Raw genomic sequence first — 17,338 nt, forward strand, 5'->3', positions numbered from 1 at the left:
TTTTTAAATTCAAAAGCTACATTCCAGGTGGAAGATTAAAATGATTTATAAGAATATGCAAGAAGATGGAATATATTTCTCTCCAGTCAGATATACACAGTCCAGCTTCCTCATGTTAAGATAACAGAGGACTGTCAGGCATACTGGCTCACACCTGTAATCTCAGGGCTCAGGAGGCTGAGGCAGGAGGATCACAAGTTCAAGGCCAGCCTCAGCAACTTAGTGAGGCCCTAAGCAACTTAGACCCTGTCTCAAAATAAAAAATAAAAAGGTCTGGGAATGTACCTCAGTGGTTAAGCACCCTTGGGTTCAATCCCTGGCACCAAATCCAAAACAAACAAAAAGATTCAGAGGAATAAAAGAAACAGTGGTCAAGGAATATCTAGGCAGAAAGTCCTAGGTAACCTTATAAGGTTCCACTGTACTACAGGAAGAGTAGGAAATATACAAATGTTCATTTTGCTGCTTATTTTTATCCGTGTAGCCACTGAACAGAGTTTTTGGGTTGTTTTTATTTATTTTTTAAGTGAAGAAGTTTTGTGGTTGACATGAGGAGAAGCAGCAGTTGGTGGAATGCACCTTACACCTAGAAACACCAGGTGGAGGCACATGACCACTTTGGATACCAAAATAAACTATAACTCCTAAAGATTTGAAAGGAAATGTCCCTACAGGAATTATTTCATAGTGAATGCTGACTGGTGACCATGATGCTTTCACAGATGTCTCCCCTCACCCCTCCCAATGTCACTCAATCTATCAGTGTTCACTTTGTCTTATAATGTACCTCCAGGTACTGTACTCAGCACACAGATGTACATTATACAATGTCTCTGTTCTTGCTGAGATGCCATGGCAGAATATATATGCACAAGGGAATTATTCCCTCTGAGAAGAAAGAACTATAGAGCGAAAATAGAGAAGTTATTAAGAATAAAGTAGAAATGCTCTGAGAAAACACAAAATTGAGTTAAAATCATGGTTTGTGTTCATAGAAAGATTCAAGACTTAATACTAAGATCAGGAGGATTTATAGAACAATAAAGTTGAAAATTCTTACACTTCTCTAGTTCTTTGGCATTACTTTGTGCCAGGCACTGGATATACATTGGTGCCCTTCCTTGTGGAACCCTCTACTTGGGAGAACAGACACTTCCCTCTCATTAAAATAGCACTGACATCTTACAGCCAAGAGTCACTTCCTGCCCACCTGTCTTTAAAATACTAGAAACAATGCTTGTATGCCCTGAAATTTTCATTCTTATGCTACCGAGTTTTGTTTTCACAAAAATAATTAAAGAGATTGACTTGAATCTACTACAATAAAACATACAGACAGTAAGTTAAATCCTGAATTCATAATGTAAAGCTTTACAACTTCAATTGCTAACCATGATTTTTGCCTCATACCAGTAGACTGAAATTGTCAGAGGATACTTCCTTTGCATTTTTCTTGTATCATCAAAGATTTTTAGAAGTTAATGGATGTCTTATTAAAATATTTATCTTTAAAAATGAACTAAACCGTATATAATCAACTAGAAAATAATATTCCAGTGGTGCTTCCATTGCCTTAAATGTTTTCAAAACTTCTATTTCCATAGACAATATACCAGTCATTTAAGAAATAATTCTTATTGCTTCAGAGAATATTATCCATGACTTCCTTTGCCAGATTTAATCAACTGAGGCATGTCAGTTACTTCTCTAGTGTAGCCTACGTTCTGGAGAAACTTAGCTAAGAGAACAGAAAAGAAAGAGGCAGAACTGGATATGCAAAGACCCTATGGCCAAATTGAAGGTGAAACCAGAAGACATTTAGAATCCTACTTTGACATACATTTCTTGAGCCTACACTGTTCTAAATAGCTTGTGGGTTGTAAGGCATCAGAGAAAAGGGAGATCCATGCCTTATAGATTTTATATGTACTTTCAAACTGTCTTAAATAAATTCAGTTTGTCAAGAAAAAGGATAAAGGTGAGAATTTAAAAACTGGAACAGCATCTGTACTACATCATCAGAATCCACCTAGGCTGCTGTCCCTTAGTCTAAGTTTTTCTAGTTATAGATTTTTTTTTGTCTCTATTTCTCAATTACTGTTCTCTGCTTAGACCATTTAAGCAGCAACTTGATTTGGATTCACTTTCTAAACTTTGACCTTGTAAACTCAAACTCCACAGGACAGGATCCTCAATTTTCCTGTTTCAAAACACTGAAAACCCAAATAAAAGACACTCTTCCGCTGTGTCCATCTCCATCTTCAGTGAAATAGGTCAACCAAACTTATTCCTTTGTCTTATTTAGCTTATACGTGAAGCAAACAATCAATTTCATCTAGGAAGCAAATTGATTATTTAATATTTAAAATATAACTGGTTAATCTGCAAAACACAGTTTGCCGAGAACTCTAAGATGCATAGAACAGAGTTAAAAGAAACCCTAAAACAACATGTAGGAAAGCACTGATCGTATTAACTGTTTTGTTGATGCTAATTTTATCACTAAAAATAAATAAGTATAAATAAGTCTAATATTCATGTGTATTTTTTCTCATTATTCATCCTCATATTGCTGGATTCTATTTAACACCAATTAAAAGCCCCAATTTGCATGAATTAAATCAAATAATCTTTTAAATAACAAAATGTTTTTTGACTGATACATTTGAAGAGAAGGTATTAATCAAAAACCAAAGATATGAATGTGTATAACAATCCATGGAAAATATTTGTCCCTAAGAGTGCATAAACATATATATATATATATATATATACTGTATAAATTGTATAAATTGAATTATTTAAATGTACAAAAAATCCACAGAAATTTATAATAAATTTACCAAAAAAGAAAACACAAATAGTCAATAGACATATGAAATCATGCCCAAATTCACTAATAGTGAATTCATTAAGATTCTAAGTACTAGAAATCAAGTGAACAATGAAATATCACGATGCCTATTAAAGTGGTAAAAATAAGAGCTACCACACCTTTTCTGGAAAAACTTATTTGAATTAGATGTTTGCATACTCTTGGAGCCAATGGTGCCACCTCTGAGAATTTATCCCTTAGAACAAAAGTATCAGTTATTTCAGATGTACATATAAAGGTGATTGCAGCATTAATCATAGCAGCAGAAAATTAGAAACAGTAAATTCCCACCAAAAGGGAGGAATTGATACACCTAAGCTGTGAAATTACATATCCATAAGAATTAAAACTATATCTGACAGTGTGAAAAAAAATTCATGAAATATGAACATGTTTTTTAGAAACAATAACTTCCCCAAATCCCCTCTGTATGTATGTGTACATGTGTGTATGTGCCAGTAAGGATATATAGATAAAACTCCCATATACATGTATATATTTTATATATGATACATATGTGTGTTCAGAAGGAAGAAACATGTTTGTAACACAGGTTACCTTTTATAGGGAGAGAGCAGAGTTGATGTAGTACAGGCAGAAAGTGAAAGAAAACATGCAAAAATGGAAAAAATAATTAAATAGAAATGCATTCAGAAAAAGAATATTTTTATCATTTATGCATTTATGGAAATTATGTGTAATATGGAACTATGCATGTGGAAATTGAATAAGAATAATTTTTGAAAACTCTAAAAGGGAAAATGTCAAAGCAATGAAAACCTAGATAAAATGTAGGAGACTACTTAACTAATCTTAGAATGAAGAATGGCAAAGCAAAGAGAAAAAGAATGAAAGAAAAAATAGATTCTATCACATAAAAATTAAGAATATTTTGAATGTCAAAAAGTGCTATAAGCAAAAGTAATAGTAATCAACAAAGTAGAAAAATTTAACAATAAGACAACAGGATGGAATGTTTCATAAATAAAATGCTCTTGCAAAACAAGAATTCTAGTACTACTTAGAAAAATGGATGAGTTTGATCACAAGAGATAACGATATCTAATAATTCAGTCTCAATAGTGAACAAGTAAAAAGCATTACAAAAAAATTTGACAAAATATTTTAAGTAATAAATTAATGTTACTTTGAATATAGGTATATAAGTGTTTTGAAACACTGGTGATAGCAACTATTTGCAAAGTATTGTACCAATCTGAATTAAGAGTTTTAAATGATTATCCTGGGACTCAAAAGTCTCATTAATAAAATCAACCCTACTGAAAGAATTAAAAAAGCAACAGTATAATCACATGGATATTTATTACCACACTACTCAGGAGAAAATTTGAGATAACCTAAGTATTGAATGGAGAACTGCTTAAATAAGTTTTAAATGATAGAATATTATATAATCACTCAGTTTCAAAAATACTTAATGACAAGGTATGCATAAACACTATTAGTATAAAGTTAAATTTAAAAGACATAAAAATCACCAGGCATCGTGACTCAGGCAGCTGAGGCAGGATGATGTCAAGTTCAAAACCAGCCTCAGCAAAAGCAAGGTGCTAAGCAACTCAGTGAGACTTTGTCTATAAATTACTTGCAAAATAGGGCTGAGGATGTGGTTCAGTGGCCAAGGTCCCCTGAGTTCAATCTCCAGTGTCAAAAAAAAAAAAAACAAAAGATAAAAATAAAAATACCCTACATGCTGTTGTCCCTATTTAATATGCATAGATTTGTATAGGATAAAAAGGGCTAAAATGTAAAAATAATTATGTGTAGGTGTTAAAATTGGGATGATGCTTATTTTTATGCTTTTAAGTATAAACTCAAATGTTTGATACCTATTAATTAACAATTTATTGTTACTGATGTTTTATTCAAGTAGCTAAGCTGATTATTATGCTCAATCTTACCTCATTTCCAAATCAATTCTGAGCAAGGCAGAAAGTATAGAGAAACTTCGATCTTAACAGTCCTAAAATGCCATTCACTATAGCTTCCAAGTCATGGTGTTAACTACACAACCCCAAAATTTACATATGGCATGTGTGTATACTATTACCCCCCGTCAAAGTATTGACTGACATTTGAAATTAACATTGATCTGCCCCTGCCTTCATAGTTACACTCAGGTAGCTATGAACCTAAAACAGGTTTCAACTTACCTTGCTCTTTGGTAATTGTTAAGTCTAACAGAAGTCTCCAAAAACTTTGATCACATAATCCTATCTGTAAAAACTCTTTGAGTATGCAACTTTTAATAACTTTATATTTATTCTTAAATGCACACATATTAATATAGTATATGTTATAAATTACCCAAATATAAAAAAATTCAAAGAATTTAAATTCAAAAGAATTCTAAAATAAAAAGAAGCTTAAGTAGGAGTTCTATTATTTTGTTCCTATACCCCAGTGGTTGATTTTATTCATGCTCCAGGATAAGGGTACATGCTATAGAAATCATAACTGTGGACCACACTCTCCTGTTCTATTATCCTTCTCCAATCCCCCATTGCATAAGGAACCATGTTTTGAAATTCCAGAATGCTTAAACTTTAGTCAACTCAAAATTAATTCACAATATTCATAACCAAACTCACTTGTATAATGTAAAGAATTATATCAAAAACAAAGGTCAGAATAATGGGAGAACTTTAGAATATGAAGAAGAAAATGAGAGGGAGGGGGGTATGAAAAATGGTGGAATGAGACAGACATCATTGCCCTATGTACATGTATGATTACACGAATGGTATGAATCTGCATTGTGTACAACCACAGAAATGAAATTATGTATCCCATTTGTGTACAATGAATCAAAATGCAGTCTGTAAAAAATTATAAGCTAAATAAAAATAATTTAAAAATTTAAAAAAAAACAAAAGTCATATTTTCCCCTGCCCTATTTTATCTCTTGGTAAAATCTAGATTTTAATATATGAAAATTGCACATAGTGTGGAATAACTACATTTCCATTATTGTTGTTGCCATATTGATAACAATTACTACTATTATTACCATCACAACTTCTTTACTGGCATAAGTCCTAATATTATTCAGCACTTTGGAAAGTGTCAATAATATACCTCTGCAGACTTTTGAAGGCTGTCATGGCATGGAGCAAGAATAGATGTCTTCTCCCATTTCTGTGCAACTTGATTGGCTTCTTCGATCTTTTGCTCACAACTTTTTTGAGAATTAAGTAATGTCACTTCATAAAATTCTTGAATATCTGTAAGGAAAATATAAGGAAAGAATCAAAATGTTATGCAACAACTCATAAATAGCTTCTGCAGATATACTCATAGCAGCAGATGGGAGATCTCCAAGAATGTTCTTTTATACAAATGGGGTCCGAGGGTGGGGGGAGATACAGTCAACCAGAGGGGAGAACAGAGTTGGGAGGTTAAAGTAACATAAATGGACAGACAACAAGTGAATGGAGTTATTCTGAGGGCAGGTAGCAATAGAAGTATTGTTATCAGCAGACTAGAATTTGGACTATCAAGTAGGTAAGGAAACTGACCTTTGAACTTCCTCATTGAACCAATACCTTCAAGAGGGGCTAAAATAATTGTATATCAGTGTCTGTTCTATAGTACTAGAATCAGCAAAACAAAATATTTTCTACAGGAAATCTGCTCCAGTTTAGACCTGCAGGAAAAGAAATGAGCTCACTATGATCACAAACTACCATCACCACCACCAATAAAGGAATGTTACAATGAATGGAATTTAGTAGAAACAAAAAAATAGTAGGTTTAGTGCCTACTTATTGTTGGTTTTGGAATTATCCAATATATGATAGAGAAGAGATACATTGCTTTAAAGAAATAAGTTACAATAAAGACAATGAGCAAATAACAAGATTGTAGTAAGAATGGACAGGCAGAAGAGGGAATAGAGAGCCAACATAACTTCCAACTCTTAAAATATAATTATTTAAAGATGTATTAATGGATGGCTAGGAGGAAGAGTTGAGACAATATATAAAAAATATATCATCGTCCACTTATCAGGGAAAACATTCGGCCTTTGGTGTTTGGGATTGGCTTATTTCACTTAACATGATATTCTCCAATTCCATCCATTTATCTGCAAATGCCATAATATTATTCTTCTTTATGGATGAATAATATTCCATTGTGTATATATACCATAGTTTCTTTATCTATTCATCTGTTGGAGGGCATCTAGGTTGGTTCCACAATCTAGCTATTGTGGATTGAGTTGCTATAAACATTGATGTGACTGCATTACTGCAGCATGTTAATTTTAAGTCCTTTGGGTATAAACCAAGGAGTGGGATAACTGGGTTAAAAGGTGGGTCCATTCCAAGTTTTCTGAGGAATCTCCACACTGCTTTCCAGAGTGGCTGCACCAATTTGCAACTCCACCAGCAAAGACTGAATGTTTTCCCTGATAAGTGGATGATGATATATAATAGGGGTGGGGGGGGCAGGGGTGAGAGAAAAATGGAGGAACTTTATGTAGAAGGAAATGAGGGGGGGTTATGAAAAATGATGGAACGAGAAAGACATCATTGCCCTATGTACATGTACAATTACATGAATGATAAGAATCTACATCAGCACAACCATAGAAATGAAATGATGAATCCCATTTGTGTATAATGAATCAAAATGCAGTCTGTAAAAATGTTTAAAATAATAATTATAAAAAAGTGTAATTAAATGTTCAGTGGAAGGTGTACCAGTGCTCATTCTAATATTGTTATAACCTTAATAATGTTGAATGTTGGAAAAACATTTTTATTTAAAGTTAAAAACTCAATGTATAGGTTAAATACCAGATTGAACAAAGCAGAACAGGGAAATATAGCTAAAGAAATTATCCAGAATGCAAACACAAGAAGAAAATGGAAATTAAAGTGATACTAAGCTAAGTAGAGGATAGATAAGAAGATCCAGTATTTTTATAATAGATGTCTTCAAGGAAAAAAAGGGAGAATAAATAATAAATAATAAAGATGTAACAGTAATAAAAAATTTAGAACTTGTGATAATATGAATTCACTGATCCTGAAAGCAACATTTTATACTAAAGAATATAAACAGAATCTATGCCTAGGACAAGACATATCAAAATAAAATTGCAGAATAAGACAAAGAGAAAATCTTTAAAGCAATCAGAGAGAAAGGACATATCTGATTTCTCAAATATCAAAAAAGGAAGCTAGAAGACAGTACCATTGGAACTTCAAAGTTTTGAGATGAAATAACTATTAACAGCTATTTTGAGATAAACTGTTAACAGTTGTATTCTTTTGCAAATTTTGTATCTAATCTTTTTTTAAAAAAACTTACATACAAAATATATAAAGAACTTTCAAAACACTAGAAGAAATCAAATAATCCAACACAAAAATTGGTAAAACACTTGAACCAATGTTTCACAAATAATATAACAATTCATGAAAAGATATGCAATGTCATTATTCACCAGGGAAACAAAAATTAAAACCACAATAAGATGCCTGCACATGTTGATTATAAGTAGCTAAAACTATGAAGACTGATCATACCAGACATTGACAGTGAAGTGCAGGAATTGGAACTCTCATACACTGATGGTGAGAGTGAAAAGTGATACATCTTTGAAAATCAGTATGGCAATTTATTAAAAAGATAAACATATAACTACCATACAATCCAGCCATTCCTGTCTTCGATACGTACCTGGTAGAAAAGGAAATATATATCTATACGTTCGTATGAAATGTAAGACCTGGAAATAACCCAGATGATTATCAGTAGATGAATGAGTAATCAATTTGTGATATATCCATACAGTAAAATATCATTCAGTAATAGAAGGCAATGAACCTTCCTATTTATATGGATATGCTTACTCTCTTGATTGTGCTAATAGAGTATTTACACATATCCAAATATACTAAACTTACTAAACTATGCATGTGCAGTCTGATATATCATAATAAGCAAAGCAGAAGGAAAAGGCACAAATTGAGAGAATTTCACAACATATAGACAAAGGAAAAAATCTGGAAATGAAATAAATACAAATCAAAAGAGAAAAAATCTTAAAAGCAATTTTATAAGATTTTATAAAATTGAATATTTTGCTTCTTCTAGAACCTAGCATTTTTTAATATCCAGTATACAACCTAGCTAAATCTTGCATATATGCACCAGAAAACAAACCAAAATGGTCACAGCAGCATATATCATAATAGCAATCCAAATTGAAAATAATCCAATGTTCATCAAAAGGAAAATAAATTGTGATATGTTCTCAAAAATTGAATTTACAAAATGAATAAACTATAATATCATGGAACTATGTGAATAAATCTCAGAAACAATACTGAGTGAAAAAAGTGAAACTTAACAAAAAAACTTTTATTTTTAAGTTCAAAAATCTGAAAAGCTAAACTGTATTATTTGGAGCATACACACACACACACACACACACACGTAACAAAACTATTACACCAAAGCAAAGGAGTACATGAAAATATGTGCAGTTGTTACTCAACTTATGAGGATGTTATAGCCATATAAACCCATCATAAGTTGAAAATTCTGAAGTCAAACACGACATTTAATTTAATATATTTAATATAATTAACCTGCCAAAAATCATAATCTAGCAACACAGTACACTGCAGACTTTGAGTTATTGACTCTAGTGATTTGTGTGGCTGACTAGGAGCTGTGGCTCACTGCTGTTGCCCAGCAGTGCAAGAGTATTATACCCAATATCACGAGTACAATATCATGGGGAAAAAAATCAAAATTCAAAATTTGAAGTGTAGTTTCAACTAAAGTATCTTTTTCACACTATCATAAAGTTGCTATGTCATAAGGTGTAGACTGCCTGTTGTTAATTCAGTGGGCATGATGGACAAGGAAATGGAAAAAGGGAGGAACATAAAGGTAGGTGTAAATTAATAGTAATGATCTAGTTCTAGATTTTAAAATTTCAGGACTGCAATTTCAGAAATGTTTATTTTTTGTTTATATTATATATAAATTACATATATTATTTTGTATAAAACATTGATTTTCTTAAATAATGGAAAGTTTTAAGCCTTTCATCAATAGTAAGATTTACGTAAAGGAGTTAAAAATTCTTTAATTTTATGCATGCTACAACTTTATTCTGTTACTAGCAAATAAAGTATCTGTGCAGTCATGTTTGGAAAGGCACAATAACAGGAGGTAAAAGCTGTGTATGAGTGTGTGTGTGTGTGTGTGTGTGTGTGTGTATTCATCCCAGATTTTTTAAATACTGTAAGGATTAGTAGAGTATTAATTAGTCAATAAATTGTCAGAGGAATAAGGAATAAAAAAGTAAACTCCAGAAAATAAAATGTTTATATCATCTGTTCTCAAGAATTAATTAAAAAGAAAACAGAAGAAATCTCTGTGAAGATTTCTGTAGTTAGATTTTTTTAAAGTCAAAGACTTGTATGTTCAAAAACAATTTTTGAGATAATTGAGTTGCAAGATTTTTTTTCCTTTACACCACTTTTAAGGATGTTAGCATTGTTTTATACATAGCATTTGTAAGTTGCCAAATTTTTATATACTCAATATATAAATTATGCACAAAAGGAAGCATATTTATCATACTCATATCAACAAGGTCTACTTGGAAAACAATGGAGAAGAGGAACTTCGTCACATTTAGAAACACCCTATGGAGAATCAGTTTAACAAAAGAGGTGAAAGACCTCTACAATGAAAACTACAGAACACTGAAGAAACTGAAGAAGATCTTAGAAGATGGAAAGATCTCCCATGCCTTTGGATAGGCAGAATTAATATTGTAAAAATGACCATACTACCAAAAACGCTATACAGACTTAATGCAATTCCTATTAAGGTTTCAATAACATTCTTCATAGAAATAGAAAAAGCAGTCATGAAATTCATTTGGAAAAAGAAGAGGCCCAGAATAGCCAAAGCAATCCTCAGCAAGAAAAGTGAAGTGGGAGGCATCACAATACCAGACCTTAAATTATAGTACAGAGATATAGTAACAAAATAGCATGATATTGGCACCAAAACAGACATGTAGACCAAACATACAGAATAGAAGACACAGAGACAAACCCTCATAAATACAGTCATCTCATACTAGACAAAGGTACCTTAAACATACATTGGAGAAAAGGTAGTCTTTTTAACAAATGGTTCTGGGAAAACTGGAAGTCCATATGTGGTAGATTGAAATTGAACTTCTTTATCTCACCCTGCACAAAATTCAACTCAAAATGGATCAAGAGCCTAGACGTTACACTAGAGTAATGCCTACTAGAAGAAAAAGACCCAACTCTCCATGTCGGCTTAGGAACCAAATTCCTCAAGACTCATAAAGTGCAAGAAGTAAAACCAAGAATAATGGGATGGTATCAAACTAAAAATCTTCTTCACAGTAAAGGAAACAATCAAGAATGTGAAGAGATAGCTTACAGAATAGGAAAAAATCTTTGTCACCTGCACCTCAGATAGAGCATTAATCTCTAGGATATATAAATAGCTCAAAAAACTTAACACCAAAAAACAAATAACACAATCAATAAAAGGGCAAAGGAAATGAACAGACACTTCACAGAAAAAGAAATATGATCAGTCTACAAATATATAAAAAACATCATTAGCAATTAGAGAAATGCAAATTAAAACTACACTGAGATTTCATCTCATTCCAGTCAGAATGGCAATTATTAAGAATATAAGTAAAAATAAATGTTGGTGAGATGTGGGGGAAAAGGTACACTCATACATTGCTGGTGGAACTGCAAATTGGTGCAACCACTCTGGAAAGCAGTATGGAGATTCCTCAGAAAACTTGGAATGGAACCACCATTGACCCAGTTATCCCATTCCTTGGTATAGCCCAAAGGACTTAAAATCAGCATACTATAATGACAACAACCACATCAATGTTTATAGTAGCTCAATTCACAATAGCTAAGGTATGGGACCAGGCTAGTGCCCAGTTACCCTTCAACAGATGAATGGATAAAGAAAATGTGGTACATACACAGGATGGAGTATTACTCAGCCTAAAGAATAATGAAATTATGGCATTTGCCAGTCAGTGGATGGAACTGGAGACGATCATGCTAAGTGAAATAAGTCAATCCCAAAAAACCAAGAATGTTCTCTCTAATATGCAGATGCTGACTCAAAAGAGACCTGGGTGATGGGAAGGTTCACCAGATTAGATATTGCAGAGTGGGAAGAAGGAGGAGTGGGAACGTGAAAGACAGTGGAATGAATTGGATGTATTTTCCTATATTCATATATCAATACATGACCAGTGTAACTCCACATCATGAACAACCATAAAAATGGGAAGTTATGCTCCAAATATGGTTGTCAAAATACATTCTACTGTCATGTATAACTAAAAAGAACAAATAAAAGATAAAAAATAAATAAAAAGGTTGAACTATTTTTTAAAACCCCTATGGACAGTAATTTTAATATCAATTTTGAAATTTTAATTAACTTGTGCAAATGTAATGAAATGCTCAAAGTGTCTTTTATGCCTTTCAGTGCTTTTTCTCCCTACCTATACAACCGTGAGAGAGGAGAAAAGTAATCTTAAAGTTAAAGACTACTTAAATTTGAAAATTATTATTTGATTAAATCAAATTTCACTTTTGCTTAGCAAGTGCTATCCTGACATATATCCACTTGTCATTTCCTGAGCATCTCTCTTTGGCACCCTTTTGTTCCACTCTCACCACAGCCACCTTTCCATGCCCACTGCAGAATTCAGGCCCTTGCATACTATAATGACAACAGGCCCTTGCTCACACTCTCCTCCTAAGTACAGATGCCTGTTCCCCCATAGAGATGCCCTCTTGCTCCTTCAATTCCCAATGTCCAGTTCCCAATCTCAGTACTATGCCTTTAACTGAAGCGTATTTGAAGTCAGAGATCTAAATATGAAATGTCATCAGCATGAAAATAATCCTCAATACAACTGAGTTCCCTTGAATGGGAAGTAAGAACACCCAAGCAGCTACCATTTAAAAGAGTACACGTTTGTGTGTGGAGCAGCAGGGGTTGGGGAAGTTCAACAATGCTGCTGCTTTTCTCTCATTCTGACAACATATTACTCAAATATATTTAATATTTATTTTTCATTTTACCTTATATTATAAGTAGTTTTTCACCCACTTCCCTACAACACTTCAATTAAATATGTGATTTTCAAGTGCCAAAGCAAGGCATTTAGGAACGAAGAGAATGTCTTGTACAGTCACACATTCTCTAATATCTAGCATCATCCTTAGTCTCAGCAAGCACACAATCAATGTTTGCTAATTTTAGTTTATTTGCATTTCCTCTCTAAGGCTCAAGCAGAAGAAAAACTACTGACTAAAGTCAAATCCCTTCTCACTCAGGACTGCAGAAACCTACATATTATTTGGATTACATTTTTATGTGACTTGACTACTTGATCACAGCAGCTAGCACTTTTTATTTTGCACTTTCCTCTCTCAAATATAAAAGATTTGCCACCTCTGAGGATATTCAAAATAAATTCCTCAAATTCTGGAAGGCATATCCATTTTAAGCTCACAATTTGTTAAAGAAGTAGTCTACGAATTATTGTCAAATTTACATATAAGTGCTTCTCAAACTCTAATGTACACATGAATCACCAGGGGATCTTAGGACCTGAGTCTCTGCATTTCTAACAAGCTGCCAGGTGATGTTCATGGCTTCTAATCCACTGACAACACTGGACCTAAGAAACAACACCTCAGAATTAGAACCTGAGGCTTCCTACTCTCATTTCATTCAGCCCTCTTCATACTTTATACCGTCTTTCATTTCATATTGCCCTTACTCTGTTATAATCCTCTTCTACATAGTGAAGAGGTGGGAAGGAGGAATTCTGGTAAAAGAAGAAAGTTGGCAAAAGAAAAGATGTGCCTATGGATTGAAAATAATAACTACTTAGTGGAGATTAGTGACTAAATTGTTTCAGATTCAATTAGCCAGATAATTCAGTTAAGAGGAAAAGTATTTCAGTTTTGCCTTCAGGACATTAAAACAACAACAAAAAAATCTACTTCTCGGTGATGCCTGAAACAGTTCCTGTTCAGCTCAACCTTTCTTTCTTGTTTTAACCAAAATGCCATAGAAATAAGAGATGATTCTGGAGCAGTAAAGTTTTCGATTGTTAAATTGTATGTTCAATGGAATCCATAAGAATCAGGATTATCTTTACAAGCACACCATTCAAAAACTAATATACTTAAAATATTTCATCTTCTTCCAAGCAGAGATTATCTAATATAGCATTAATTACTTCTATGATGCTGTTTTTCCTCAAAAAAAAAAAAAAAAACCCTTAGAGCTCCTCTTTGAGAGATGTCTTCAAGCATCTGAGGAATATATTTTGAATATCCTCCCAAGTGACAAATCACAAATCATTTTAATCTGAGCAGAGATTTGATTTTTTTTAATAACCAAAATTCATCAGGCAAAAGGTGAATGAAATGAATGGTAAAAAAGTGGACTCCTTTTTGTGTGGCTTGAATTAAATTAAGAAAATATTATTCAGAGACTCTTTTATGACTCATAAATTGCTCTGTAATTATTTACTTAAACACAGTAAAACAAAAAAGTAACCATAGTGCAGAATATATAGCATATTTATATATTTTTTCATCTATTATATCACAAAAGTGATGGGGAAGATTTTCGTGTTGCCAGGCAAAGTATTATGGGGACAATTATACTTACCTCTACTTTCTGCTAGACACAAAACCTCTATGGATGCTGTTACTGTGGGTTTATTTTGTGATTGGCATATAAAACTGTCATTCAACAGAACTGTTTAGTGCCAAGAAGTCACTAAAATCAGTTGATGATTTTCTCCTTATCACCTCATTAAAGGGATGGTAATCTTGTAAGATGTGCTTTCTTTTAAGACATATGTCTTATGCTTCTTCTGGCACATCCTGTTCTCTGTAGGGCTTTCTATGCCACACATCTGGTTATGAATGCAACTGGACAGTATAACAGTTGCTCTTGCTGTATTTAATGATCTTAAAAATTGCAGCCTTGGGGTCCTATTAGTCTTTCCTAACACTTGGTTCTGTTAGGGGAGCCAGATAAATGCTAAATCCGATTTCTTTACCTTGCATCCAGATCCAATACTTTCTCTTCTGCAAAATACAGAAGAGAATTGTTCTGGTTCATTTGAGTACAAGACTGAAGCACTGAAGTAGAACTTTCAATAAAGCCTGTATCAGTGTGATAAGTATCCTACCTTATACTTTCCAGTCAGACAAGTTTATTTAAGGGCATCACCTAGGACTAGAGGAATGAAGTTGAATGTGAGGAAGGGGCTGAAGCTGAATTCAGATGAAAAGAAAATATAAATCGAGTTTCACAGACAAGAATAAGGAGTGAAGCAAGGTTAGTGGTAGTACCAAGTAAAGGAAGAAAAGAGGCAAGGCAAGGGTGAGTACAAAACCCAGACTCCAAGGACAAATGCAAAATGGAGCTCAACAGATAGTAAAAAAGCAAGATCAGAGAATGAGAAAATGCTTATACACAAAAGGTTCAAGCAAATTTCCACAATGTTCTGATATTAATTTGCTTCTTCTATGCCTAGCAAAGCACAAACAGGAAGGGAGGGAGGGAGGGAGGGAGGGAGGGAGAGAATAGAGGAGGGAATGGATTAGGAAGGGAATCTTGTTTTCAAAATATTTTATTCCTCTAAAAGGAACCAGGGTTTATGAAGAGAAGGTTTATTCCAGTATTATAGCAAAGAAATTATAAGCTTAGGACATCTTCTTGCACTAGAAAGTAAAGTATTCAAAAATCATTGTTTTAGTCAGCTTTTTTGCTGCTATGACTAAAAGATTTGTCCATAACAACTGTAGAATAGGAAAAGTTTATTTGAGGGCTCACGGTTTTAGAGGTCTCAGTCCACAGACAGCTGGATCCATTCCTTGGGGCTCAAGGTGAGGCAGAACATCACAGCAGAAGAGTGTGGTGGTGGGAAGTTGCTCACATGATGATCAGAAATCAGAGAGAGACTCCACTCTCAGGATACAAAATATGTTCCCCAAAGGCACACCCCCAGGGGCCCACCTTTGCCAGCCACACTTTACCCACCTTCAGTTACCACTGGGTTAATTCCATTAGGGGGATTCATTCACTGATATGGATTAAGGCTCTCATAACCCAATCATTTGTCCTCTAAACCTTCTTGCATCATCTTGCACATCCAAACCATAACAGTCAGGGTTGGTATCATATCACAATGACATAAAAACCAGCTTGAAAGGGCAACTAACAATTTACACATTAAAAATAAATGATAGTAATGAATTATAACCAGCTTAATTAAATAATAACTAAATAATAAATATATGGGTGATTATTTGGGGAGAGTGATTAATTGAGGGAGAAGGGAAAACCCTTCCTTGCAGTAGAATTCTAGCTAATAAGTTTAATGTATCTCTGCCCAAATTAGAACAAACTGGCATAGGTACCTACTGTTATCGTGCACCAAAAAGGACATAGCCTCATTTTTGTACTATTTTTGCCAAAAAATACATAAGTTGAATCTAATTATGAGGAAGAATTAGAGAAGTGCAAATTGCAGGACATTATACAAAATAATTGGTCTGTAATTTTCAGCAATGTTACTGTTATGAAAGAAAGGGGACTAAAGAGGCATGGAATAGAACGTGTGTTTCTGAATAGATCTTGGACTATAAAAGACATTATAGACTATAAAAGACATTATAGAGACAAGTGCTGAAATTGAACATGAATTGTACATTTGATAACAATGTTGGAGCAATGTTAAATTTCCTGATTTTATAGCCATATGATTTATATGAGAATATTCTCATTTTTAGGAAATACATATTGAAATATTTGATGATAAAGGGACCCAATGTCCCCAAATCACTCTCATATGGTTCTCTAACAATATGCATATAGATAGATTTAGAGAAAAAGATATATGTGTGTATATAAAATGATAAAGCAAACAATACAAGATGTAAACAATTAGTGAATCTGGGTACAGTGAATACATAGGAGTTTTCTGTAATAGTCTTGTAACTTTTCTTGAAATATAGTTTTAAAGAGTGGTAAGGTGACCAGGAAGTTTTAGGCATAAGTGTGGAATTTTGAACTCTCCAGTAACGTTTGTGAAAAATATCTAGAGGAAAGACATCTAGAGAGGAACAAAGTATAAAGTGCAGAATGAGGACTGAGTGATAAAGCACATGCTTTTTATGCTTGAGGTCCTAGGTTTGATTAAAAAATGAATGAGTGAGTGAATGAATGAATAAATAAATAAATAAATAAATAAATAAATAAATAAATAAATAAAATGCACAATGTAATAGAAGATATAGAAAATCAGTGGGGTGGGCATATTGAGGTACTGCAGGTTAATTATCC

At 33.2% G+C, this 17,338-nt stretch overlaps 1 protein-coding gene across 7 annotated transcripts in view; it reads right to left on the reverse strand.

The window, feature by feature from the left end:
- The window catches only part of DLG2 (discs large MAGUK scaffold protein 2), a gene marked incomplete at its 3' end in the record, with an annotated part of 2,081,919 nt that overhangs the window by 1,694,395 nt on the left and 370,186 nt on the right, over positions 1-17,338 (reverse strand). For all 7 annotated transcript variants that reach the window (XM_079105558.1, XM_079105557.1, XM_079105560.1 and 4 more), the window contains one exon: positions 5,975-6,120. In XM_079105558.1, coding sequence (XP_078961684.1) covers positions 5,975-6,120 — 146 coding nt within the window. The remainder of the gene's footprint in view (positions 1-5,974; positions 6,121-17,338) is intronic.

This window comes from Sciurus vulgaris (genome assembly GCF_902686455.1).
Source record: "Sciurus vulgaris genome assembly, chromosome: 11".
NCBI classification, from domain to species: domain Eukaryota; kingdom Metazoa; phylum Chordata; class Mammalia; order Rodentia; family Sciuridae; genus Sciurus; species Sciurus vulgaris.